A 25,675-nucleotide genomic window follows, 5' to 3' on the forward strand; every position below is an offset into this window, starting at 1 on the left:
TATTTGGGAATGTATTTCTTCACAACTCACTTCAAGGTGGAAACTTGATTCCGTTTCCATGAGTGGAAAGGTTCGTAAACACTGAAGTTGAGGATGAGTCAATCCTAGATCCATTACTAAAGCTTCTAAAGAATGAATTCCTAAGTTGACGCTGTTTGGATGTACTATTTTGCACTCAGAACATTGACGTCCAAGCTCTAACCGCTTCTCTCTCAAAGAGATGATGGCTTAGTAGACCGCTGCACATCGCGTACCAGGGTTCGAAGCCTCTGACCAGAAAAGGTCAACAGGGGGCGCTACTGGACAACCTGGGTCCCTCGATTGTGAAGCCCAGAGGATTGTGGGACTTGTAGTTTTTCTTGCATCATTTCAGGTTAATGAACTACATTTCCCAAAGTGCAGATACAGCCAGTCGGTCCCCCTGTCGGGCGCGGAGTGTCCCTTAAGCTGTGAAAGGTAAGTGAGTTCTGTGTGGGCTGCAGGTTTCTATAAATTGAGGATTCCACTTCTCCTCTTTGCCCTTTGATGGGACCTGGGAGAGAGCAGCTGTTCCAACAGAGCGTCTTTTCAGCGGGGTTTCCCGAGCCCTCCGGTCTCAGAAATCGGGATTAACTATTTGTTTAGCTGTTCACGTGTTGCTGTGGAATGTCAGGGAGAAGTCAGGGTGCTGATCCCAGATCTGGAAAGCCCAGCATAAAATAATGTTTACATATGGGGTGCGTGTCACTAGAGAATTTCTGCATTTTATCGAATACTACATAAAGGCCTTGTTTTTACAGCTAGAAAAAGCTGGGGGTAGAATGCCTTGTCAGGTCTCACTACCCTTCACCTTGTCCAAGAAGCCCTATTTGCAATTGAGGGTAAACTAATAGAATATGGGGGAAATAGAATAAAAGGTATGCATGTGCTTAATTACATTGATAAAATCAAAATCCCGAAAAGTCTGAGCAACAGTTTCATCAGCTAAACTGGAACTCTAATGTGCTTCTTTAGTTTATGAAGAAATAAGATAATTCTGATTTATAAAATGGGAAGTAGGTTTATGGGACATACGGTCCCCCAAGGGATGGTATTAACTAAAAATATAAATGTATTCCTCTGATAGAGACATCTTTAGATGTAGTCATATATTAACAATGAGCAATTAAGGGACTTAAAAAAGATATTGAGGTAAACCATTAACTTTTTGAAGTTTATAAGAAATTCAGTTCTGACCAGCCAGGTGTTACTGGGAGAGACAGAATAGGCCTTATATTATGCTAGAATTCTGCTTTATCAATTTTTTAGTTTACCTCCCTCCTTTTTAAAATAGATCTTATTTTTTAGAGCCTCCCCCCTTTCTTTTCAGAAACCAAAATATGCAGTTTCCCTTGGATGCAGAAAGCCTTGGCAGATTTGCCAGCCATAGTTAATTTCCATCTGATGGCCACAGCATAGGAGAGCTCTGGCTGTAGGTTCTTAGGAGATCAGGAAGACAGGATTGGCTTGGGCTGTTATGAAAGAGTCTAGTGTGGGGACAAAGTTTTATTTTGTGGAACATATTAGAAATTCTTGACCAAAACAAATTATTAAAAAGATAATAAAAAGGTAGACTGGTTGTTTCAGGTTGGACTTCAAAGGACCCAGGAGGGTGTGGAATCAGTTTGTACTGGTGAGGGCCACTTGTTAAATATTTGGGAATTTACTAGCCAGTTGTTAGATAAACCATTGGTAGCCTGAAACTGGCCACGATAGGATTATTTTCTTTTATCTTTTTTTGAGGGGGAGGGTAAAGGGGAAGCCAGTTTACCAACACACTCCTAGCAAAGGTCAATTTTTTCTCTAAGCCTGGGGCCCCAGTGTTCAATACATCCGTGAGTTATTAGATGCTGAACTAGCTCACACCCTTCCAGATTTTACCAAAGATTGATTTGGATTACAAAGCAAGATTATAAATACACTCTAAGTATCTGTGGGGGGAAGGGGGCTGTACCTTTCAAGTGAATTGTTTGTCTGGGAGCTGTCCTTCCAGGTACTGCGGTCATTGATTAATTCATTATCAGTAGGCTGTTCTCATAAGCATGGAATCCACCACTGGAAATATGGTCTGGTTGGATAGCTTTCTTTTTTTTTTAAATTATTTTTGCCTGCATTGGGTCTTCATCGTTGCGCGCGGGCTTTCTCTAGTTACAGAGAGCGGGGGCTACTCTTCTTTGCGGTGCGGGGGCTTCTCATTGCGGTGGCTTCTCTTGTTGCGGAGCACGGGCTCTAGGCGCGTGGGCTTCAGTAGTTGTGGCACGCGGGCTCAGTAGTTGTGGCTCACGGGCTCAGTAGTTGTGGCTCGCGGGCTCTAGAGCGCAAGCTCAGTAGTTGTGTTGCATGGGCTTAGTTGCTCTGCGGCATGTGGGAATCTTCCCGGACCAGGGCTCGAACCCATGTCCCCTGAATTGGCAGGCGGAGTCTTAACCACTGCGCCACCAGGGAAGTCCCTGGATAGCTTTCTTATTAGGTAAAAACCTGTACTCCTCTCCAGTACATTTTTCTCATACCTAGATATTATCTTCCAGAGGACAGTATTGTATGCAATGCCAACAAATTCCTATTCCCCAGCCATTTCTCAATATCATGCTGTTGGCTCTTGTCACCCTTCTCATAAAATATTTCAAAGTACCAGTTTGCTGATTATTAGATACCTTTTGGGTTGGCAGCTTCCAGATGTAAGTTGAAATCTCATTAGTAACCTGCTCCCAAATCCCGTTTAGGGTGGGCTGTTCTGGGGAAATAAGGATGCTACCCATCCATTCTTTATTTTTTAGTTTCTTGCCTAGAGTTAGTTAGGGTTTGTCTGTATATTTTTAGGCTAAGCTTAGCCCTTTTTTATCTCTATTCTGTTGAAAATCGTGTGCTCTTTCATTTTTGTCTAGATCAAGGGCAACATGAGGGAGGCATATGTTTAAGTTACCTGCCCTAGTTCACTTTGTCTATTTAATTTCAAATATGTTTTCTCCAAATACTATATGACTGCTAAGTAATATGGTCCAGATATTGGAGTTTTGTCTACCTTTAAGGCAAAGCATTCCACATTTTAGCTTCTCTTCAAACTTCTCCATTCTTTTCTCCCTGTCCCTCCCCCTCCCCCTGCCATTCCCCTCCCCCTCCCCCCCCTTTTTTTTGTGGGGGGGAAGTTTTTTTTCCCCGTTGCCTCATGGCTTTTGGCATTTCTGTACTTCCACTGTTCTGGGCATACTAGAGCATCTGCAATCCAAACATTCCTCTAAGAAAGTACTTTAAAAAAAAATTTTTTTTTTTTTTGCATGGCCTGTGGGATCTTAGTTCCCCAACCAGGGATTGAACCTGCGCCCTCAGCAGTGAAAGCGCAGAGTCCTAACCCCTGGACTGCCAGGGAATTTCCCGCCGCCAATTTTTTTTTTATTGTGGAGATAGGTAATATAATGAACCCCCATCCATGGACTTATCACCCAGCTTCAACAATTAACAACCCTTGGTTAATCTTGTTTCATTTATATACTCCACATTTTGTTTACCCAATCATCAGTTTTGTGGGGTTTTTTTCATTAAATTAAAATTTAAAAAAATTTAGGTATAGTTGAAATTTTCAGGTGTACAACATTGTGATTCATAATTTTTAAAGTTTATATTCGATTTATAGTTATTATGAAATATTGGCTATATTCCCTGTGTTGTACTATATATCCTTGTAGCTTATTTATTTTATATACAGTAGTTTGTACCTCTTAATCCCTTTCCCCATCTTGCCCCTCCCCCCTTCCCTTGGTTACCCTGGTTTTCAAAACCCAGTTTCTCACTTGATGCTTTTTTTTTTCCCCTCTCTAGAATGAGGATGAGCTTTGGGTTAACTTTCAGGACAGCAAAAGGCCGCTGGGTGGCGAACCTCAGCCAGCAGTGCTCACGCGGATCCACTGGGTTATTTGTGCCACCAAGTCCTCCTCTGGACTCTGAGAAGGTCAAAGAGTTACAGCGCTTTATCACCCTTTCCAAGAGACTCTTAGTGATGACCGGGGCAGGAATCTCCACTGAGTCGGGGATCCCAGACTACAGGTCAGAAAAGGTGGGACTTTATGCCCGCACGGACCGGAGGCCCATCCAGCATGGGGATTTTGTACGGATCGCTCGAATCCGCCAGCGGTACTGGGCGAGAAACTTTGTGGGCTGGCCTCAGTTCTCCTCCCACCAGCCTAACCCTGCACACTGGGCTTTGAGCAACTGGGAGAGACTCGGAAAGCTGTACTGGTTGGTGACCCAAAATGTGGATGCCTTGCACACCAAGGCGGGGAGTCAGCGCCTGACAGAACTCCATGGATGCATGCACAGGTGCAAGAAAGCCTAAACAGTGTAAATGCAGACACATGCTCCATAAGAGCAGGGACCTTGGCCGTCCTGATCACTGTTGTCTTCGTTAGACCACGAGGAAATGATTTGGGAGGAAGTTGTTTACTTTGGAGTTAATCCCAGCAAACTCAGTGAGGGAATGGGAAGTGAAACAGGGAAAGTGGGAAAGGCAGGGTAAGGTTTTGCTAATGAGTGGGTTACTGCTTGGGGCATCTGGGGCTCAAGCGTGTCAAGGGCTCTCTGACTGTAGAGCAGCTTCAGAACCATCTCACTGGAAGTCAAGGGGAACTGGGGCGTTTATCCACTGCTTCCCATCCTTCATTGGCTGAGGGTCACTCGGGGGGAATTAACTCCCTAACACTTGACTCTGCTCCTCCGGAGAAGGCTTCCATGGCCAGGGAACTCCCTAAACAGGAGAGACACAGGAACTTATAAGAGAACTGTGGGAGGTGCCCTCTCAGTGTCCCGAGGGAACTATGAGCAGAGCACCAACAGCATATGCTACAAACTGCTGGGTCTCCAGTGCCTAGACACATAGATCACAGGATAGCCAGAACCCAATAAGTATTGATGAAATGACCATATGTAGCCCTGGCAGTAACTTGTAGCTAATTGGAGACTGTTTCCTTATCTTTAAGCCCCAGAGATCATCCTCTGAGGACTGAAATCAGTCTGCCAGTCATAAAATATTTATTGGGTGTCTGCAACACGTGGTGTGCTACTGGTGTGCCACTTGCTGGTGTGGAGAGGTCAAAACCAAAATATAAAATGTGGTCTGCTTTATATGCGAGAATTTTGTAATCTGGTGGGAGACCCAAGAATAACAGGTTTAACAACAAACCACTCCACACGTGATTGTTAAATTATGTGGTTCTTGATAGACATGTTTTACAGGTTCAGAGAAACAGAGTTAGTAAAGATTGGAGTAATCAGGAAAGCTTTTATGGGTGAGGTGGGGCTGGAGAGCTCAGGTATGACTAGGCAAAGGAGGGGAAAGAGGGCTTTCCAAATGAAGGGAACTTGTAGAGTCTGGCCTGGTCTCGTTGGAGGCTAGTATGAAATCAGATTGTCTGGGAAGGCTAGACCCAAATCCTGGATGCACTTGAAAATCATGCAGTGCAATTTGGGTCTGTTGTGAGAGACCAAAGGGTACTGTTAGTGGTTTCTGAGCAAGAAAGCAATATGATAAAAATAGCATTTGAGGAAGCCTGGACAGGATTAGAGAGTTAGAGTGGCTCAGAAAAGTCAGCCGGAAAGACTCAGACTAAGGTGGCATCAGGGGATGGGAGAGCTAAGGATGGCTATGGGTCCATTAAAATTTTTTTTCATGATGAAAATTTCAGACATCCACAAAAGTAAAGAGAGTAGTGAGATGAACTCCCACATACCATCACCCAGATTCAAAGAGTTTTATCAAGATTTTATCATGTCTACTTATCCTTTCTCTGTCTCTTTTTAAATATTTTAAAACAAATCCAAGACTTCTTGTCATTTCATAGGAGGCCTTTTAAGTTAAAAAAAAAAAGCCAACACAGTCTGATGATTGACTAGATAGAGAGTAAAGGGAGAAAACTGAGTAACAAGTTTTTTTCCAAGGGTTTCAGCCCAAGTAACTGGAGGACGGTGATGGAGAAGCTGGGGAGGGGGATTGAAGACAGAAGTTAAGTTTGACAGGACCATCAAGGAGACTTGGACTAAAGTTTGGGGGAGAGGGCAGGAGTGGAGTCCTGTATAGAGGAGGAAACTGTTAGCACAGAGGCACTGCAGCAGTGACCACAGAGACACCCCAGGGAGGGACAGTGGAAAGAAAACAGGTTGGAGGCTGGAGGAGCAGAAGAGGAACCAACTTCCATTTTTCTTTCAACAGCTATTTAGTGAGTGCCTGCCATGTGCAGGCACTGTTATGGGCGATGGGCACAGAGCAGTGGACAAAGGACTCAAATTTCTCTTTTTCTTTTTTTTTGGAGGGCCATGCAGCTTGTGGGATCTTATTACCCTGACCAGGGATTGAACCTGGGCCCTGGCAGTGAAAGCCTGGAATCCTAACCACTAGGCCACCAGGGAACTCCCCAGAAAGTGTTTTAAAGAGAAGATGGCAATGGACAGCATCAATTACAGCAGATGATTAGAGCAGAGGATGGAGGGGGAAGGGGGGAAAAAACCCTGGTTTTGGCACTAAGGAAATTATTTGGTAAAGGCTTTGCAGTCGTGTTAAGGACAAAAGTGAGCTAGCAGAAGGTTTAAGCAGGGAGTGTGTAGTAAGGAAACAGACGCACGTTTTTCTAGAAGGTTGGCAGTGGAAGGAAGGTGGTAGCTAAAGAGGTCATGAAAAGGTATTAATAAAACGGGGAAAATACGGTGGGCGTCAGGGAAAGAAAGTGGTGACGGAGGAGCTAGAGATGGTTGGGGATGAAAGGTCTTCGGTAGCTTCGTGCCTCCCCAGCACAGTTGGCCTCCTCTCTGGTTTCAGGGTCCTCTGCTTGGGCTGCGGCGAGCAGACTCCCCGAGGGGCGCTGCAAGAGCGGTTTGAAGTCCTGAACCCCACCTGGAGCGCTGAGGCCCATGGCCTGGCTCCGGACGGTGACGTCTTTCTCACCGAGGAGCAGGTACAGAGCTTCCGGGTCCCGCCCTGCTCTCGATGTGGGGGCCCCCTGAAACCAGACGTCGTCTTCTTCGGGGACACGGTGAACCCTGACAAGGTTGATTTTGTGCACAGGCGGGTAAAAGAAGCCGACTCCCTCCTGGTGGTGGGATCGTCCTTGCAGGTAACTGACTTGGTGTCGGGATGGTAACTGCCCCCTTTGCGGGCTGGGGAGCCCGGGAGAGGCTCCCTATTGGTTTATCTCTTCCTGCCTCTCGAGAGCTCTTACCTGCGTCTTCTGCTCCGACAGGTATACTCGGGCTACAGGTTCATCCTCACTGCCCAGGAGAAGAAGCTGCCAATCGCAATACTGAACATCGGGCCCACGCGGTCGGACGACTTGGCATGTCTGAAACTGGATTCTCGTTGCGGAGAGCTGCTGCCTTTAATAGACCCACGCTGACCACAGCCTGATATTCTGGACCCGGAAACTGGGACTTTCACTTGAATTCTGCTGCTAATGGTAAAATGCCTTCTCGGATACCAGATTCCAGTTCCTGCTCAACTGAGAGCACTGACAAAAGAGAGAAGAGTCTAGGTTTCTTAATGTATGGCCATTCTTAATTGAAACTAATTTTTTAATGTGCATTATGCTATATTGTTCGAAAGACTGATTTGTGAATTCTAGGCACATAGCTATTTAAGACAATGTTCCAAAATCTGCCATTGCCTTTTTCCCCATTTTTAAAAAATAACAGCTTTACAGAGATATAATTCCTAGGCCATGAAGTTCACCCTTTAAAAGTACACTTTAAAAGTATATAATTAAAGACCCAGCACAGCCATAAATAAATAAATTAATTAATTTTAAAAAAAAGTATATAATTAACGTGTTTTTAGTACACTCACAAAGTTGCATATTAATCACCACTAATTCCAGAACATTTTCATCATCCCAGGAAGAAACCTTGTACCCATTAGCAGTGATTCCCCATTCCCCACCCCCTGGTCCCTGACAACTAATCTTCTTTCTGTTTTTGCTTATTCTGGACATTTCATACAGTATGTAGCCTTTTGTGTCTGGCTTCTCCACTTAGCATAATGTTTTCAAGATTCATCCATATTGTAGCATGTGTCAGTAGTTATATCTATTGATATTGTCACCTATGAGTACAACCACTTTAAAAAAATATAACAGCTTTTTTTTCAGCTTTGAGATATAATTCACATATCATACAGTTCACTCATTTATTACATACAATTAAATAATTTTTAATATATTCCCAGAGGAGTACAGCCAGTTTGAAAAAGACTTTATTTTTTTAGAGCAGTTTGAGGTTCACAGCAGAATTGAGCAGAAAGTGCAGGGAGTTCCCATGTACTCCTTGCCCCTGTTCACTAACATGGTATTTATCGTTTACCTACTGAAGGACATCTTGGATGCTTCCAACTTTTTGGCAACTATGAATAAAGCCATTGGACTTCCCTGGCGGTCCAGTGGTTAAGACGCTGCGCTTCCACTACAGGGGGCACGGGTTTGATCCCTGGTCGGGGAACTAAGATCCCACATGCTGTGCAGCTCGGCAAAAAAAAAAAAAAAAAGAAGAGTAAAGCTGCTATAAACATCCATGTGGAGGTCTTTGTGTGGATGTTAAGTTTTCAACTCATTTGGGTAAATACCAAGGAGTGAGATTGTTGGATCATATGATAAAAGTATGTTTAGTTTTGTATTCTAAAGTGGCTGTACCATTTTGCATTCCCACCAACAATATGTGAGAGTTCTGCTAAAACCACTTTTTAAAAACCATTTTAAGTGAAGTATACTGACATACAGAGAATCGCAGGCATCATGAGTAGACAGCTTGATGAAGATGTAGAGCGTTAAATCAAGGAACAGAACACTGCTAGCACCCAAGAAGTCCCCTTGGCAAATCACTTTGTAACTAGTTCTTGTTACTAGAATAATACATATTTATTACAGAAAGTTTAGATGATACAGATAAGTAAAAAGGACTTTAATACAAATTACCCATAATCCCACTACCGAGATAACCAAAATCTAACATTCTGGTATAACTAAATCTAAATCTGTTCTTACAAAAGTTGAATCAAGCAGTACAGTATTTTATTACATCCTGTTTGCACCTAACAGTACAGAGTGGCCATCTTGACATGCCCTAAATGCTGTGGTTTTTTTGAATGGTAGACTGATGTACACAATCATTTTCTCCACCCCACTGGCAGCTTATTTTGGCATTAACTTGTTTCATTTCTTTTCAGATCCCTAAGGATTCATCCCTGCTTCCTCTAACTGATCCAGGCGTACCAACTGTCGCCTGCAGAGGGCAGCAAACCGACATCTCTCTGCCAGCCCATCTCTGAACCCCGCAGCTTTCAGAGCCCAGGAGTTAAAATCCTCCGGCGAATGAGATTTGCCCCTGAAGAGGACTTTTTCAAAACTGCAGCTTCTTTTGATAGGAAAACTTCTTTCTCTCCCTTTTATTCTCATCAGGCAGAAGAAATAGCCCAGGAAATATGTACCTCCAGAGTACTAACCTAGGGATCTCACTAATGTGGGTAAGGGGGGAAGGAAACGACTTAATTTATAATTCTGAATGCTTAAATGTCTTTAACTGAACCATTCTGATATATTTTTTGAAAAGACGAACAATGATATGAATGAATTTTTTATAAACCAAGGAATAGAGGAAGCATTTTTTTAAATAGCACATTAGGTATGTGGGCTGTACTTTTATATTTTTTAATCAGCTAAAAGTGAATGTGGCTTTATGACACGGTTCTCTAAGGATTTCTGCTTGATTTCAGCTGCCAGAATGAGACTGGCCTTGAACCTGGTCTGCAGAGAGGAAACAGTGAATTCCCAAGTGGGTTCTTAAATTGATTTGTTTCTGCTGAGGGAAGCAGCAAGACTTGTTTGATTACTGTGTTAGCCAGAGAGAATCATTGTCACAGGCTAAAGCTTTCTGCACGATCTCATCAAAAAGCAAAGCAGATGAAAGAATCACAGCCTATTCTGGGTAGTCTTTTGTCTAAAATCAGGGCAAGCAATACATGTTCATCCTGCATCTGCCTAGGAAGCAAATTTCACTTGACTGGGATAACCCAAGATCTTGAAAACACAGTGTTCTTTTCACCTGCACAGCTGTAGGTTCGCTCACAACCATTCATTAATTCTGGAGAGGCGTAAGGCTGTGGTAAATCTCACTCCAGCTTTTTCGCAGATAGAGATGCTAAGATGCTCTGAACCAGATTTGCTCAGTTACCCCCAGTCAGTACCACCAATAATTGCATTCAAATCTGGGTCTTTTGAATCCCAAGCCATTCTCATCCACAAATCTCATAAACGGTTACTGACCAACACTGTATTTAGGTACTAAGGCTACAAAGATACAACTCTTGCTCTCCAGTGGCTCACAGAGGATGTGTTATCTCCCCTACCCTCATCCTTTACCAGAATATGCCACAGAGTCATGCATGGAATGACAGGAGAGAAAATTTAGTCCATCCCCCCTTCATTTTATTTTTGAGGAAACTAAGATCCACACTTACCGAAGGCCACAGTGTGTAGTTTCAGAGCCAGGACGAGAATCTGAGTAGATCTTCCTCCCAGTTCTTTTCGACAGCAACGCTTCCTACTTGTCTGAAGATTATAGTTAGAAGGAAGTCACCCTGAAGTAGAAGTAGAAGCCAACAGTACACCCGGCCAGGAATGGTTAAAATGTGGGCAGTGGAGAGCAGGTTAGGCTGCGAGGGAGGGAAGGCAGGCTCTTTCATCACCTAATGCTGGCACGATTTATGAAACCGAGTCTTGAGGGCCTTAGGAATGTTTGGTTTGTTCATATTTCCTCCTGAGATGGAATTCTTTGCAAAAAGTTTGTCTCAAGAGGAACCTGGTATTTCCTGAAGCTGATGCTTCTCAGGTCTCCTTACTTTACATCTTTTGCTCTCCACCAGCACAGCAGTCCCCAACCCGCTGTAAGTGCCCTCGGTTGGAATAACAGACTTCTACTAGCGGGTGCTATCAGCTTTCACTGCCCTGGTTACATGCTTGTAACTGCATAAGCCCAGCTTTGGCTGTGACTCTCAGTCATATCCTTCCTTGTTGCTTCCACAACTGCTCTGCTATCACAGTTTTAGTAAGTACAAGTCATGAAGGCAAACAAGTACAGAATACTCGAATCTCCTTCCCACTAACTCATATTCCTTCTTTCATGCTGTCATAAATTGAATATCCTCTCAGTTCTCCCTTAAATAACAGCATTTGTTGGGACTTCCCTGGTGGTCCAGTGGTTAAGACTCCGTGCTTCCACAGCAGGGGGCACGGGTTTGATCACTGGTCGGGGAACTAAGATCCCATGTGCTATGTGGTGCAGCCAAAAAATAAATAATAAGAAATAAAATAATAGCATTTGTTGAACACACTACATCCCAAGCATTGTGCAAAGTATTTTACAACATGTCAGCTCACTTAATGAGTTAATCCCCCATGAGATGCTTGGACATGCATAAAGGTCAGTCTTCAGTGAATGCCAAATGTTTCCTGAGAGGATCAAAGTCAGGACGGATAGGAAATTCGACACTCCTAGGTAGGGTGATCAGCCACCCCAGATTGCCCAGTACTGAGGGGTTTTCCTGATGTAGGGCTTGCAGTGCTAAAACAAAGATGAGTTGGTCACCTTGCTCTGAGGAATAGCAAAGGTTGCCACCAGCTATAATAGTTAATTCCAGATATATTATTCTTGTTGAGATTCAAGACGGTGCTCTGAGATCCAGATTGTTTCCATAATTTCTGTCACAAAATAGATCAATTCCACTTAATGAAGAAAAAAAAATTAAACTCATCCAAGAAAGCAGAGTGTTGTTTTTTTTTCTTCTTGATTTATTAGAAAAGGAATATAGCACAGCATTGAAACTTTTAGAAAATAGACAGACTTGGATTTCCAACCCTGTCTTGCTACTTAGTAGTTACGTGAGCTTGGGCAAGTTGTTTTATCTAAACTTCAGTCTCTATAAATGAGGATAATAGGAGCTACCCAATTGGGTGGTTACGAAGACTAAACAAAGTAATGATGCATGTGTAGCTCACAGCACAGTGCCTGACAGAGTAAGCAGATGTCAGCCATTATCACTAGGATGTGGGAGGGGAAGCCATCCTACCTGCCAAACCTTTGTCTCCTATTGAGTATTCCTTTGAGTAGACTCACTCGGATCTTCCCCAGAGCCACTTTTCCTTTTTGTGTACCTGTTTGTCTTAAAAAAATTACAAAAGCCAAGCTTTGCTTGATGTAATAAAGCCTTTCTAAAGAAAATAAAGCATATTCTTCCAGAAAACAGAAGCCTCCTATACTACTGGTGGGAATGTAAATTGGTGCAGCCACTGTGGAAAACAGTATGGAGATTTCTCAAAAAACTAAAAATAGAACTACCATATGACCCAGCAATTCCACTCCTGAGTATATATTGGAAAGAAACAAAAGCACTAATTCGAAAAGATACATGCACCCCAATGTTCACAGCAGCATTATTTACAATTGCCAAGGTATGTAAGCAACCTGTGTCCATCAACAGATGAATGGATAAAGAAGATGTGGTATAAATATACAATGGAATACTACTCAGCCATAAAAAAGAACAAAATTTTGCCATTTGCAGCAACATGGATGAACTTGGAGGGCATTATGCTAAGTGAAATAAGTCAGAGAAAGACAAAAACTGTATGATATCACATATGTGGAATCTAAAAAATACAACAAACTAGTCAATAAAACAAAGAAGCAGACTCACAGATATAGAGAAGAAACGAGTGGTTACCAGTAGGGAGAGGGAAGGGGGGAAGGGCAATATAGGGGTGGGGAGTTATGATGGGATTATATGAAATCGTGTATGAAACTTTTGAAAATTGTAAAGCACTATAGAATTTAAAGCCTCTTTCATTCAAAAAGTTAAAAAAGAGTATCCTTCCTTCTGTTTCGGAAATAGTATTTATTGAACATTTACAACAAGCACTGTAGGAAGCATTTTACAACGCATTTACTCACCTTATTCCCACAACCCTAAGATCCACGCACTGTTATTTCTTTTGAAAGATGAGGATCCTGAAGCTCACAGACCTTATGTAACTTGCCCAGGGTCACCTAAAGTGACCAGGCCAGTAATCAAAGCCAGTCCAGTTTTGAACTCGCTCTCTCTTTTGAATGTTCTCGAAATTCCGTGGGGTAACTAAGCAACTGTACTTTGAGAAGGAAGAAGGGCAAGGCTCAAGAAACTTTCAGAGTGACCCCAGTTAGGTCCTAAAATATGAACAGGCAATCACCAAGCAGGGAGAGGGAGATCATTCCAAACGGAGGCAACAGCAAAAGCAAAAACATGGTCAGAACTGCAAATTCCTTCACCTTTTCTTTTTCTCTCGAAGGCGGGGGTGGGGACTCAAGTGAGAACTTGGGACGCCCCAGAGGCCTTTGGCTCGTCCGAAATTTACTCGCTTCTCTCCTTGGCCATTCCTCCTTTTCGCCCCATTTTGATTTCCTTCACCCCACTTTCCTGGTCCCCTCGGTGCCTCCCCAGGATGAATGAAACGGAGGAGTTACCAGCCGGAAACTAGTAGAGGGAGCTGGGGGAAGAGGTGCGTGTGTGCAGGGAATGAGAGACCCAGAGAGGGACGCGCACGGTAGGAAAGTTGACCCCAACGTCACACGCACAGGAGGTCACTGTCTTTTCACACTTGACTCGCCCACTCTGTCCTTCCTGCCGGATTCTGGAGAAGACCGCACCGGCTCCCACCTTCCGAGGACGCCAACCACTGCGCCCGCGCTGACTCTCCTCCTCCCCCTACCCCCGCCTCCTAAAGAGCGTGAGAGGGGCGGGGCCTGAGCCTGGGAGGCGCGGAGGTAGGCTGGGGACTGGGCCGCTGTTCACCAATAGAAAAGAGGAACCGAGAGCCACGTGCCCAAAAGATACCCAATCATATTTCCCACTCCATAATACTCCGTCCCTGGGGTGTGGCCAGCGAATTGACAGGATTGGGTGCGCACGGTCACGTGACCCGAAAAGATAAATAAGGCAACGCGGTTTTTCCTCGCCTGCGGAAAATCGTTGTGCGATGCTGTACCTTCGTTGAACAATTATTTAATGAGCATGTGTGATGTGCTAAGCACTGTGAAGATACTGTGGCTTCTGGCATGTACGTAATCCCGACACTGCATTACTCTCGGTCCATTTTATTCATTTAAATCATCCCAGCTACTGTACCAGTGTTTCCCGTATTCCGTTTCCTGTAGTGAGCACCCCGCAGATGCTCATTAAAGATCGTTAAAGGAATTTGTTCTCTCTCCCCCAACACTTGGGATGATAAAAAGAGGTAGGTTTTTACGTCAAAGGATATTTTTAGAGCCCAGTTGGAGTACTTGGGTGACTCTCTTCTCTGTTGTTTATCAACCGAAAAAAATAGGAATAAGCAACAGTCCCCTAAAATCTTATTTTTCGGGACTTCCCTGGTGGCGCAGTGGTTAAGACTCTGCGGGCTCCCAATGCAAGGGGCCCGGGTTTGATCCCTGGCCCAGTACTAGATCCCACATGCATGCCGCAACTAAGAGCTTGTATGCCACAACTAAGACCCAACGCAACCAAAAAAAAAAAAAAAAGAAAAAAACACATTTTTTTCCCACCTAAACAGGGGCTTGCAGTTTCCTTTCATAGAAGAAGGACGTTTATAACCTTTCCAGTTCTTTGAAGGATGAGGCCAGGTCTAACTTAATTGTGTATCCCTTGCAATCATGCTGTAGCACAGTACGTATAGACTAGCCATTCTACCTAGGTTTGATGAATTTGCATTTGACAATAGTCCCGTTCTTGCCTGCCAAAAGGTCCTGAGAGCTAATGACCAACACTTCATTCAGCAATTATTTATTGAATGCCGCATGTATCAAGGACAGTACCAGGCAGATAGGGATACAAAAGTGATTAAGACACCTCATTCTGCCTTCAGCAAATTCATGGTGTGATGGCACTTTTCCTCTAATTTATCCAGGTTTGGGTTCCAATCTCAGCTATCCCATCTATGAAAGGGTGGCCTTTGACAAATCACTTGCCTTTTTGAGCCAGTTTCCTCATCTGTAAAATGGGGAGGTAATAATACCTTCAACTATAGAGCTGTTGTGAGGATGATGAGGTAATTGTGCCAAATGCTTGGCACAGTCTGGAGCATAGAGCATAGCATATAACATAGAGCATATGTTATGTAGCATATGCCAGTTTGACAGCAAGAAAAAAAAGTTTCAGAGAAGACTAAACTGAAGGCAGCTACTAACAATAAATCATTGTCTTCAGGCCAGTCCCAAATACATTGTGTCCTCAGCATTTTGTACTGTGTCTGGCCCAGAGAGAGTATTCAATAAATATTCATTGAATGGATGAATGAAATGAAGGAGAAATTGGGCCAAAAGACAAATCTGCACACACTCCTTTACTGCCCACCATACACCCCGGAGCCTCCAGTGGTTTAAAACTGCTCAGTGATGGCTTCTCATAGTCCACGTCGTCCTTTCTCATCTCTTTGCTTTTCCAATTCAGTTCCCTCTGTGTCCCTCCCCACTCTTTCTGGTGAATTTCAGTACCAGTGCAGTCATAAACCTTTGTAGAGAAACTTGGCCGAGTGACTTAAGTGGTTAAGAACTCAGGCATTGCCAAGCAGACAGATCTGGTCAAATCGTGACTCTGCCATTTGTGTGATCTCAGGCAAGTGATTTCTCTGAGTTTTTAGTTCCTCATCCATAAAATGGGGGCAATAACATCGATCTCACAGAGCTGGTTTGAATGCTTAATGAGATGAGACACGGAAAGCCCTTAGCACAGTGATATGTGGTAGGTGCTCAAGATGTAGAAGCTGTTATTGTTAATTATATTTCATGACTACAGTGTAAAAATCAGCTTGTAGAGTGCGGTGAAGGCTTTGAAGGGTTTAGAAAGGAGTTATAGGAAAAAATGTTTAACGCAGTTGGAAACGGAGGCAGAGAAATAAGGGGGTGAGATTTGGCTCAAACTGAGGAGCCCACCACTTCAGGCAGGGCAGGGTCATGGTTAAGAGCGTGTGTTCTGTTGGACTTGCTGGGTTCAGATCCCTTCTTTGCTACTTACGAGATGAATCTTGGTGGGCAGGTGACCTGGCCTATTGAAGTTCAGCTTAGAAAAATAGGATTTGCTAATAGTGTCTAAATCTTATAGGGCTGGACTTTACTGGTGGCGCAGTGGTTAAGAATCCGCCTGCCAAGACAGGGGACACGGGTTTGAGCCCTGGTCCGGGAAGATCCCACATGCCTTGGAGCAACTAAGCCCGTGTACCACAACTAATGAGTCTGCACTCTAGAGCCTGCGAGCCACAATTACTGAGCCCATGTGCCACAACTACTGAAGCCCACGTGCCTAGAGCCCGTGCTCCGCAACAAGAGAAGCCACCACAATGAGAGGCCCGTGCACCGCAACGAAGACTAGCCCCTGCTCACTGCAACTAGAGAAAGCCCGTGCGCAGCAACAAAGACCCAACACAGCCAAAAGTAAATAAATAAAAAATAAATTAATTAAAAAAAATCTTATAGGGCTGTCCATGGAATTTAGAGACACACAGTTCTGGCACAGAGTAAATTATCAGTGGTTGTTAATCATTATTAAAGTCTCATGGTACTCACTTCCTAGAAATATCCCTCTAATTCAACTTCCAAGGCTAGAAGGAATGATGCTCACAAAGGACCAGGAAGTGATTTAGTCGTGTTCAGAAGATAGAGAATAAAAGAATCTCCAAATGGGAGGCCTTTCAACAAGATACTTTATTGGAGGGCATGGTGTAAGGTGAAAGCCATGGGGCAGGTAGGGAATCACAATTTCCTGGGACGATACTCAGTCCTAACAGTACTTCTCGGTGTCCAGGTCCTTGTGCTGCTTGTTGTACGGGACCTTTGAGAAGCAGATGGCAGCAGTGCGGTCACAGTTGCAGATGAAGGCCTCACAGGCGTCGTTTTTGCCTGGAAAAGGGCAAGAACAGAAGACTGAGCCAAGGCGGTTCATGCTTTGTACAATCCAGGGGCAGGAAGAATTAACTGAAATGACCTGGTGGCCATTCCACTGGTGCAAATTTAGGGTTGACAGATAAAGCAAATAAAAATACTGGAATTTCAGATCAACAATGAATGTAATATTTGGGACACAGACTAAAAAAATCATTTCTTGTCTATCTGAAAATCAAATTTAACTGGGCAGCCTGTTTTATCTGGTGATCCTAGGTGTGATAGCTGCTTTTTGGAAAGTTCTGTCTATTTCACACCTCTAAATGTACTCACTGCTTTTAAAACCCATATAACCACAGAACTCTGATAACATAGGCAAGCAATTGCAAACCGTATGGAAAATACTATGACATATACTCAAGGCAGCAAAGTATTGTACATTTCAACTTAGTGAAGTTTCATAAGCCAATTTCTCTAAAGCGCATATTTTAAAAATTACAGAATGGCCTTAAAATACAATATTATACATTTAAAATAATTATGTCTATATGCGGAAATGTTTCCAAGATATATATTTTTAAAGAATTTCACTTTTTTAAAATTAATTAATTAATTAATTAATTTTTTGGCTGTGTTGGGTCTTCGTTTCTGTGCGAGGGCTTTCTCTAGTTGCGGCAAGCGGGGGCCACTCTTCATCGCGGTGCGCGGGCCTCTCACTATCGCGGCCTCTCTTGTTGCGGAGCACAGGCTCCAGACGCGCAGGCTCAGTAGCTGTGGCTCACGGGCTTAGTTGCTCCGTGGCATGTGGGATCTTCCCAGACCAGGGCTCGAACCCGTGTCCCCTGCATTGGCAGGCAGATTCTCAACCACTGCGCCACCAGGGAAGCCCCCAAGATACTTTATTAAAGGGAAAGAATACATAGTATATGCCAAAAAAATTTGAAGGGCAATACATCTAACTGGTTATCTTGGGTATTAGGATTATAGGTGCCTTCTTCTTTCCATGACATACATTACTGTAGAATTTGAAATTACATTACTTTGACCTTGTTTACTTTTGTAACCAAAAGAAACAACAAAAATAACATTTAAAATACATTTCATGGAAATAAAAACCAAAATAAACAAATGGGACCTAATGAAACTTAAAAACTTTTGCACAGCAAAGGAAACCATAAACAAGACAAAAAGACAACCCGCAGAATGGGAGAAAATATTTGCAAATGAAGCAACTGACAAAGGATTAATCTCCAAAATATACAAGCAGCTCATGCAGCTCAATATCAAAAAAACAAACAACCCAATCCAAAAACGGGCAGAAGACCTAAATAGACATTTCTCCAAAGAAGATATACAGATTGCCAACAAACACATGAAAGGATGTTCAACATCACTAATCATTAGAGAAATGCAAATCAAAACTACAATGAGGTATCACCTCACACCAGTCAGAATGGCCATCATCAAAAAATCTGCAAACAATAAATGCTGGAGAGGGTGTGGAGAAAAGGGAACCCTCTTGCACTGTTAGTGGGAATGTAAATTGATACAGCCACTATGGAGAACAGTATGGAGGTTCCTTAAAAAACTAAAAATAGAACTACCATGTGACCCAGCAATCCCACTACTGGGCATATACCCTGAGAAAACCATAATTCAAAAAGAGACATGTACCACAATGTTCATTGCAACACTATTTACAATAGCCAGGACATGGAAGCAAACTAAGTGTCCATCAACAGATGAATGGATAAAGAAGATGTGGCACATATATACAATGGAATATTACTCAGACATAAAAAGAAACGAAATTGAGTTATTTGTAGTGAGGTGGATGGACCTAGAGTCTGTCACACAGAGTGAAGTTAGTCAGAAAGAGACAAACAAATACCATATGCTAACACATATATATGGAATCTAAAAAAACAAAACAAAACAAAAAAGGGTTCTGAAGAACCTAGGGGCAGAACAGGAATAAAGACGCAGACGTAGAGAATGGACTTGAGGACACGGGGAGGGGGGAGGGTAAGCTGGGACGAAGTGAGAGAGTGGCATGGACTTATATACACTACCAAATGTAAAATAGATAGCTAGTGGGAAGCAGCTGCATAGCACAGGGAGATCAGCTCAGTGCTTTGTGACCACCCAGAGGGGTGGGATAGGGAGGGTAGGAGGGGACGCAAAAGGGAGGGGATATGGAGATATATGTATACAGATAGCTGATTCACTTTGTTATACAACAGAAACTAACACAACATTGTAAAGCAATTATACCCCAATAAAGATGTTAAAAAAATGCAAAAAATAAAAAAAATAAATTTCAGCTTTATTATCCATAATTTAATTATGTATATCTGCTTACCTTCAATAATCTTATTAAGGTTTTGTTTCTGTCTGCTCCTTTCTCTTAAAAATCATGAATGTTTTCCTCACCCACTCCATTAAAGCATAAATTAGTGCTTAACTAGATTATGAAGTGTGCATAATGAAATAATTATTTAGTGAGTTATTGTTTTTTTCTTTTAATTTTTTTATTGAAGTATAGTTGATTTACAATGTTGTGTTAGCTTCAGATGTACAGCAAAAGTGATTCAGTTATACATATATATATTCTTTTTCAGATTATTTTCCATTATAGGTTATTACAAGATATTGAATATAGTTCCCTGTGCTATACAGTAGGTCCTTGTTGTCTATTTTATATATAATAGTGTGTATGTAGCAAGTTCTTGTTAATCATGTGAATAAACATCTTCTGCTGCAGGCTTCTTGACCTGCTTTTGGGGGGAGAAGGCAGTTGCAGTTAAAAACAATTATTTGCAAAAATGTGGGGTGTGTGTGTGTGTGTTTCTCCTGGGGAGAGTGTCTATAGCTTTCATCAAATTCGTAAAGGAGTCCAGAATCCATAGAAAGAAACTCTTGCTGATCAAGTTGCAGTGTAAAAATATGATTTCCCATGTATTTGGCTTTCTGAAGTGGAGCACAACCAAAATCTCTGTTACCAGGAGACTGTGTAAGCAAATTAAGCTATTTTATGCAGCGATGAAAGAAGTAACAATGAAGACTATGAAACAATATGGAGACATGGTCATAACATGGCGATAAGGGAGAAAATGCAGAATGCAAGATTGTATCTAGACTGTGCATTCATCAAACATTTACATCCAGCAGGATGCCAGGCTCTGCTCTAGATTCTGGGGATACAGCAATGAAGAAAACAGACAACAATCCCTGTCCCTGTGAATCCTACTTTCTATTGGAGAGATAGCAAATGAAGAAATAACATAAATATATCAGCCGTTCAGAAATTCTGTGGAGAAAATAAAGCAGAGAGAAAAAGGATAATGCTGGAGAGATGGAGGGAGTGTGTTTGCAATTTAAAAGAACACGTTGAGGGAATTCACTGGCGGTCCAGTGGTTAGGACCCCGAGCTTCCATTGCAGGGGGCCTGGGTTCGATCCCTGGTTGGGCGCGGCGCCCAGCCAAAAAACAAAAAATAAATAAAAGAACATGTTGAGGGAAGACCTCACTGAGAAAACAACATCTAAAGAAAGATCTAGAAAGAGGGAGTGACTCAATCAGATATCTGGTGGGAAGTGTTTCATGCAGAAGAAGCAAAGGACTTGAGATGGGCACATGCCTAGCCAAGTTAAAATGACATAAGCCTTATTCCAAAGATAAGGGTGAAAAGGAACACAGAGGCATGAAACCATTTATTTATTAGGATGATGAGATGCCAGGTAATTTTTTTCTTGGCACTTGGGGAGTTGGATTATGGTTATTCCAGTGTTGTTGGTACGTTTTTTAAAAAGTGGGATGTATCTGTGAGTGCAAAATGAAGGGCAATGAAAATTCAGAATGCTGGTCTCACACGACAATACCCTACACCTCTCTGAATTGTCTGCTTTTCAGAACCGCCTTCATGAAGAGACACATTTCACCATGAGCGCTGCATAACTTAGTGGTTAAGACCAGAGCCTTTAAAATCAGAAGCAACTGAGTTCAAATGCTGGCCCTACCACTCATAAGTTGTGTGATTTGGGGCAAGTGACTATTTTTGAACCTCAGCTTCCTAAACTGTAAAATGGGCTTAATAAAACCTATCTCATATACACACCTTGCCTAGTACCTGGCATGCGATGAAAACCTGATATGTGCTAGTTCTTAGCTCTTTTTATGAAACAATGAAGCAGTATGGCATGGCAGTTAAAAGCAGAGGTTTTGGAGTCATATAGACCTATGTGCAAAAACCAAACACCGGGGCTTCCCTGGTGGTGCAGTGGTTAAGAATCCACCTGCCAATGCAGGGGACACGGTTTGAGCCCTGGTCTGGGAAGATCCCACATGCCGCAGAGCAACTAAGCCCATGCGCCGCAACTACTGAGCCTGCTCTCTAGAGCCCGGGAGCCACAACTACTGAGCCCACGCGGTACAACTACTGAAGCCCGCGTGCCTAGAGACTGTGCTCTGCAACAAGAGAAGCCACTGCAATGAGAAGCCCGCGCACCGCAACAAAGAGTAGCGCCCACTTGCCGCAACTAGAGAAAGCCTGCACACAGCAACGAAGACCCAATGCAGCCAAAAATAAATAAATAAAATAAATACATTTAAAAAAATTATGTAAAAAACAAAACACCACCATTTATGGGCTGTGTGCCCTTGGGCAATTAGCTCAGCCTTCTGAGCCTCAGTTTCCTCATCTGCAAAAGGGGGATAATATATAGTACCTATCCCATAGGGTTGTTTCGAGGATTAAAGGAGACACTGCCCGGCACCAAGAAAATGATCAATCAGTGGTGACTATCATTACAATTATTTCTCCCCATGCCTACTGAGGGCCTTTGAGCCAACAAGGGGGTAAACCTACTGTTGCAGGTGATCTCAGTGTTAGAACACGAGTATGAGTAGCTTTCGGTGTAGGGATTGTCCAGGAGGAATGTACAGCTGTCTAGTTTCTTGGCTTCTAGGTAGCAGTTGTCGTGTGTCTGGCAGCACCTGGAGAGGGGGAGGGACAGAGCTGAGGCAGGAGCAGGGGTAGGGCAGCAGGTCAGCCTGAACCCGCTCCCTCAGGAACAGGTGGGGATGTTTTAGCTGACCTGCTCTGAGAGGTACTGGTCCTGCGGCTTGAAAAAATTAAGTCCTTTTCTCATGTTTACTGAAGGAGATTTTAAAATGGTTTCAGGAATACAGTACAAGCCTGTATTCTGAAGATGCAGTGAGGGTTTCACCACTGCAGAAGACTGAACCCTTGCAGTGTTGTTTTGTGTTGCAAAGTCCTGCCACTAGAGGGCAGCAGCACCCACTACTTTACATCCCTGACCTGCTTTCCATCCCCGACAGGGAGCATTGGATTCAGGCTTTTCTAGTTTATATGAGGTGAACGTGTGTTATCTTCAGCAAATAGGCAAATCTCCTTTCTGTGCCTCGTGAGATCTTTGGCTTGTGCCCTCCTCCCATCCCAGGAATACTCTCCCGGCAGATCAACTCACGTGTCCAGTTCATCCACAGGGGTCCCTGATCCACCCAGGCCACAATAGCAGCCGTAGTTGTTGAAATCCATCAAGGGTTTACTGCTGGGCATCGCGCACTTGATCATGCCGCGGAACTGCCATAACGCCCGCGGGCTGATGCCGCTCTGGGCAGCGCCCACTGCAGGAAGACACAGCCAGAGTTCAGATACGTCCTGGTTGGCTGCCGGCGCCCCAGGGACCCCACTGCCTGCTTGCTCTCTCAGACCCCACGCCGTCCCCCTGACCCCGGCCAGCCGCCTCCCTGAAAAGAGCTGGATACAGGAACCTGGTAAAGTGAATAGGAATTTTCTTAACAGCTCACAAAACATAAAACTCACCATTTTAACCAAAGTGTACAATTCAGTGGTTTTTAACATATTCACAGAGTTGTGCAACAATCACTACTAATTCCAGAACATTTTCATCACCCCCAAAAGAATACTCAGTACCCATTAACAATCGCTCCCCTTTCCCCCCTCCCTTCTGGCAACGACTAATCTGCTTTCAGTTTCTATGGATTTCCCTATGCTGAACGCTTTGTATAAATGGAATCATACAATATATGGCCTTTTGTGACTGGCTTCTTTCACTTCACATAACGATTTGAGGTTCATCCTTGTTATAACATGTATCAGTACTTCATTCCATTTTATGGCTGAATAATGTTCCACTGTGTAGATAGACCACATTTTTTTTAGCCATTCATCACTTGATGGACATTTGGGTTGTTTCTACTTTTTGGCTATTATGAATAATGCTGCTATGAACATTTGTGTACTAGTTTTTGTGTGAACATATGATAGTTTAAAACTATCCCTGTTATTTATCCAGCAAATATTTATTGAGCACCTACTATGTGCTAGTCACTGCCCTGGGAGCTGGAGATACATCACTGAGCAAATAAAAAAATCTATAACCTCATTGAGTTTATGTCCTAGTTGGGGAGAAAAACAATAAGCAATAAAAGTAATAAATAAGGAAATCGGATATTGTGTTAGAAGGTTGAAAAATTGGTGTAGGGCAGGGGAATCTAAACGGAGGGTTGGGTGGGGGAATGACAGGGTTGGAGGGGGCAGGAATGTAAGGAATAGTGAGAGGCCTGTGTGGCCTCTGTTCTCAACAGGGAACAGGACGACCTCTTTTCTGCCCCGGGACCCATGCACCTCCTCTTCCCTCTGCCCGGCACACTGGTCAGCTCAATTTTCAAAAGGCTGGAACATCTTGGTTTAAATGCTACCTCTTCAAAGAGGTGCTTTGACCACTCAAGCTCAGTGGCTCCTCTGCTACCACTTTTCTTCATGTTCTTTATAGTACCTCGAACAATCTGTATCCCTCTATTTAATGCCTCCCTCTCATAGGACCATAAACTCCTCAAGGACAGGCCTCATGGATTTTATTCCCCAGGGCCTGACACAAAGGAAGCACTCAATAAATATATGAAGAGTTACATGAATGAAATCATCAATATGTGATTTTTTTTTTAAAGTAATTCTTTATTTATTTACTTATTTATTTGGCTTAGTTGTTCCGCAGCATGTGGGATCTTCCCGGACCAGAGCTCACACCCATGTCGCCTGCATTGGCAGGTAGATTCTTAATCACTGCGCCACCAGAGAAGTCCCAATATGTGAATTTTTAAAAGTGCCTGGCACATAGTAGATACTCAATAATTATCTATTAGGTAAGTTTTCAAAGTCAGCCTCTAGCTGAGTGTTTGCCCAAATCAAGCACAAGGCTTGGAACAGCCGACTTGGAACCAGGACCTCTTTACCTCCTGTGTAGAGCCCTACCTGTGAGATTTGGTGCCCTAAAGAGAAGATGGCGCTAAGTGATTTGGGGATACTATCCAATCGGCCATCAGTGTTATCTCTTTGCCCCATACCAGGCCCTTCCTGTGCTTGATCTGCTGTGGACACTGAAGGCGCTCCATGTGCTTAAGCTCCAGGGCTAAGGAAGGGCGGCAGCTGGTCGTTCTCCCCCAAGAGCAGCCTCCACGGTGGCACAGCCCACAGAGGCTGCGTCCAGGAGCAGAGCCTGGAGGCTGCTCAGACGGGAGTAGCCTGGCTACCTTGGCCCATCTCCAGACCCCCCCTTCTACTTCCCTCCACTTTCTTTCTCTCTGATCCAGCCAGCTCTGGTCTTTGCAGAGGCCAGACCTGCACAAAGCTCCTACTCGTGTGTGTGCGCGGGCGTGCGTGCTCCTTGGACGGGGAGCATGGCTCGTTCATCTCTGAGTCCCCAGTCTCAACCCTGAGCCTGATACCTTAGAGGCTGTGATATCATCAATGTTGAGTGAATGAATGAACAATGGCTGAATGGGGTGGGATTTGAATTCTAGTGAATTCTGATTCTATTCGTTTATTCAATAAGTAGTGCAAACAGCACTATTCCTGCTCCCATGGAGCCCATGCTTAGGTGTGGGTGTGGGATAAAGAAAGAAATGAATCAACAACAGACACACTGCAGGCAAAGAACAGGCGTTGAGAAGACCTTGTACCGAGGCCATATGGTAGGGGAAAAGGAGAGGGGGCTCTCTTAGCTTGAATGGAAGGGGTAAGCCTTTCTGAGATGGGTCATCTGAGTTCAGACCTGAAGGTTGAAAGGGTGCCAGCTGCGGGGGGGATTTGAGGGGACCCCAATATGGGACCTCTTAAGCCCCCACGGTGAGCCCTGAAAAAGACTCCAGGTCTGGCCAGCCTTGTGACCTGTGGGCCCCATTGCAGAGGAGAGAGATCTCAGCTCAGGAAGGGGTGGAGCTGGGGGGACTCGCCTACCTGTGAGCAGAGCAGCCAACACGAAGAGTTTCATCCTGTTGTCAGTTGGTGAGCAAGAGAAGAGACTGATGTCCCCATGGCCTCCCTTCTTATAGCTGCCCCACCGCCCCAAGATAAGACTGTAGTGTTTGCTTTGCTCCCTGCTGACTCTGGGTTGGCCTTGAGTCTGTCTGTTGCAGAAATATTCCTGAACAACAAGCCAGCCCTGGCAGCCGGGGGGCATTGGAAGTAGTGTACATATTTGTCATCAGTGCTTTTGAACGAAAGGGATTATTTCTGGAGGTGCACATCTTGGAATCTTGACCCTCACACCCACCCCTTTGCACTCAGCCCAGCTTCATCATTTGTGTGTATGTGTGTGTATATGGGGGGGGCGGTGTGTGTGTGGCAAAGCTGTCAACCCCATTGAACAACCGGGAGAAGGGGGATGGGAAGGAAGTGACG

At 43.8% G+C, this 25,675-nt stretch overlaps 2 protein-coding genes across 3 annotated transcripts; one reads left to right on the forward strand and one right to left on the reverse strand.

The window, feature by feature from the left end:
• The first annotated feature begins 403 nt into the window (after positions 1-403).
• On the forward strand, positions 404-12,277 carry SIRT4 (sirtuin 4). 2 transcript variants are annotated; one of them, XM_036823842.1, is made up of 5 exons: positions 404-456; positions 3,835-4,332; positions 6,821-7,115; positions 7,242-7,454; positions 9,212-9,660. In XM_036823842.1, exons 2-4 carry the CDS (start codon positions 3,836-3,838, stop codon positions 7,392-7,394), a joined length of 945 nt encoding a protein of 314 aa, XP_036679737.1. In that variant the 5' UTR covers positions 404-456; position 3,835; the 3' UTR covers positions 7,395-7,454; positions 9,212-9,660. The 2 variants fall into 2 exon arrangements, with proteins under 2 accessions (XP_036679737.1, XP_036679738.1); XM_036823843.1 differs by having other exon boundaries at positions 414-456; positions 3,835-4,059; positions 9,212-12,277.
• Positions 12,278-16,752: 4,475 nt separating this feature from the next.
• PLA2G1B (phospholipase A2 group IB) lies at positions 16,753-25,357 on the reverse strand. The gene is made up of 4 exons (XM_036823683.1): positions 25,232-25,357; positions 22,437-22,596; positions 21,815-21,942; positions 16,753-16,965 (listed from the first exon to the last, which is right to left on the reverse strand). The coding sequence occupies exons 1-4, from the start codon at positions 25,263-25,265 to the stop codon at positions 16,847-16,849; spliced, it is 441 nt and encodes a 146-aa protein (XP_036679578.1). The 5' UTR covers positions 25,266-25,357; the 3' UTR covers positions 16,753-16,846.
• Between the last annotated feature and the right edge of the window lie 318 nt (positions 25,358-25,675).

The sequence above is a fragment of the Balaenoptera musculus genome, chromosome 14 (genome assembly GCF_009873245.2).
Source record: "Balaenoptera musculus isolate JJ_BM4_2016_0621 chromosome 14, mBalMus1.pri.v3, whole genome shotgun sequence".
Lineage (NCBI taxonomy): Eukaryota > Metazoa > Chordata > Mammalia > Artiodactyla > Balaenopteridae > Balaenoptera > Balaenoptera musculus.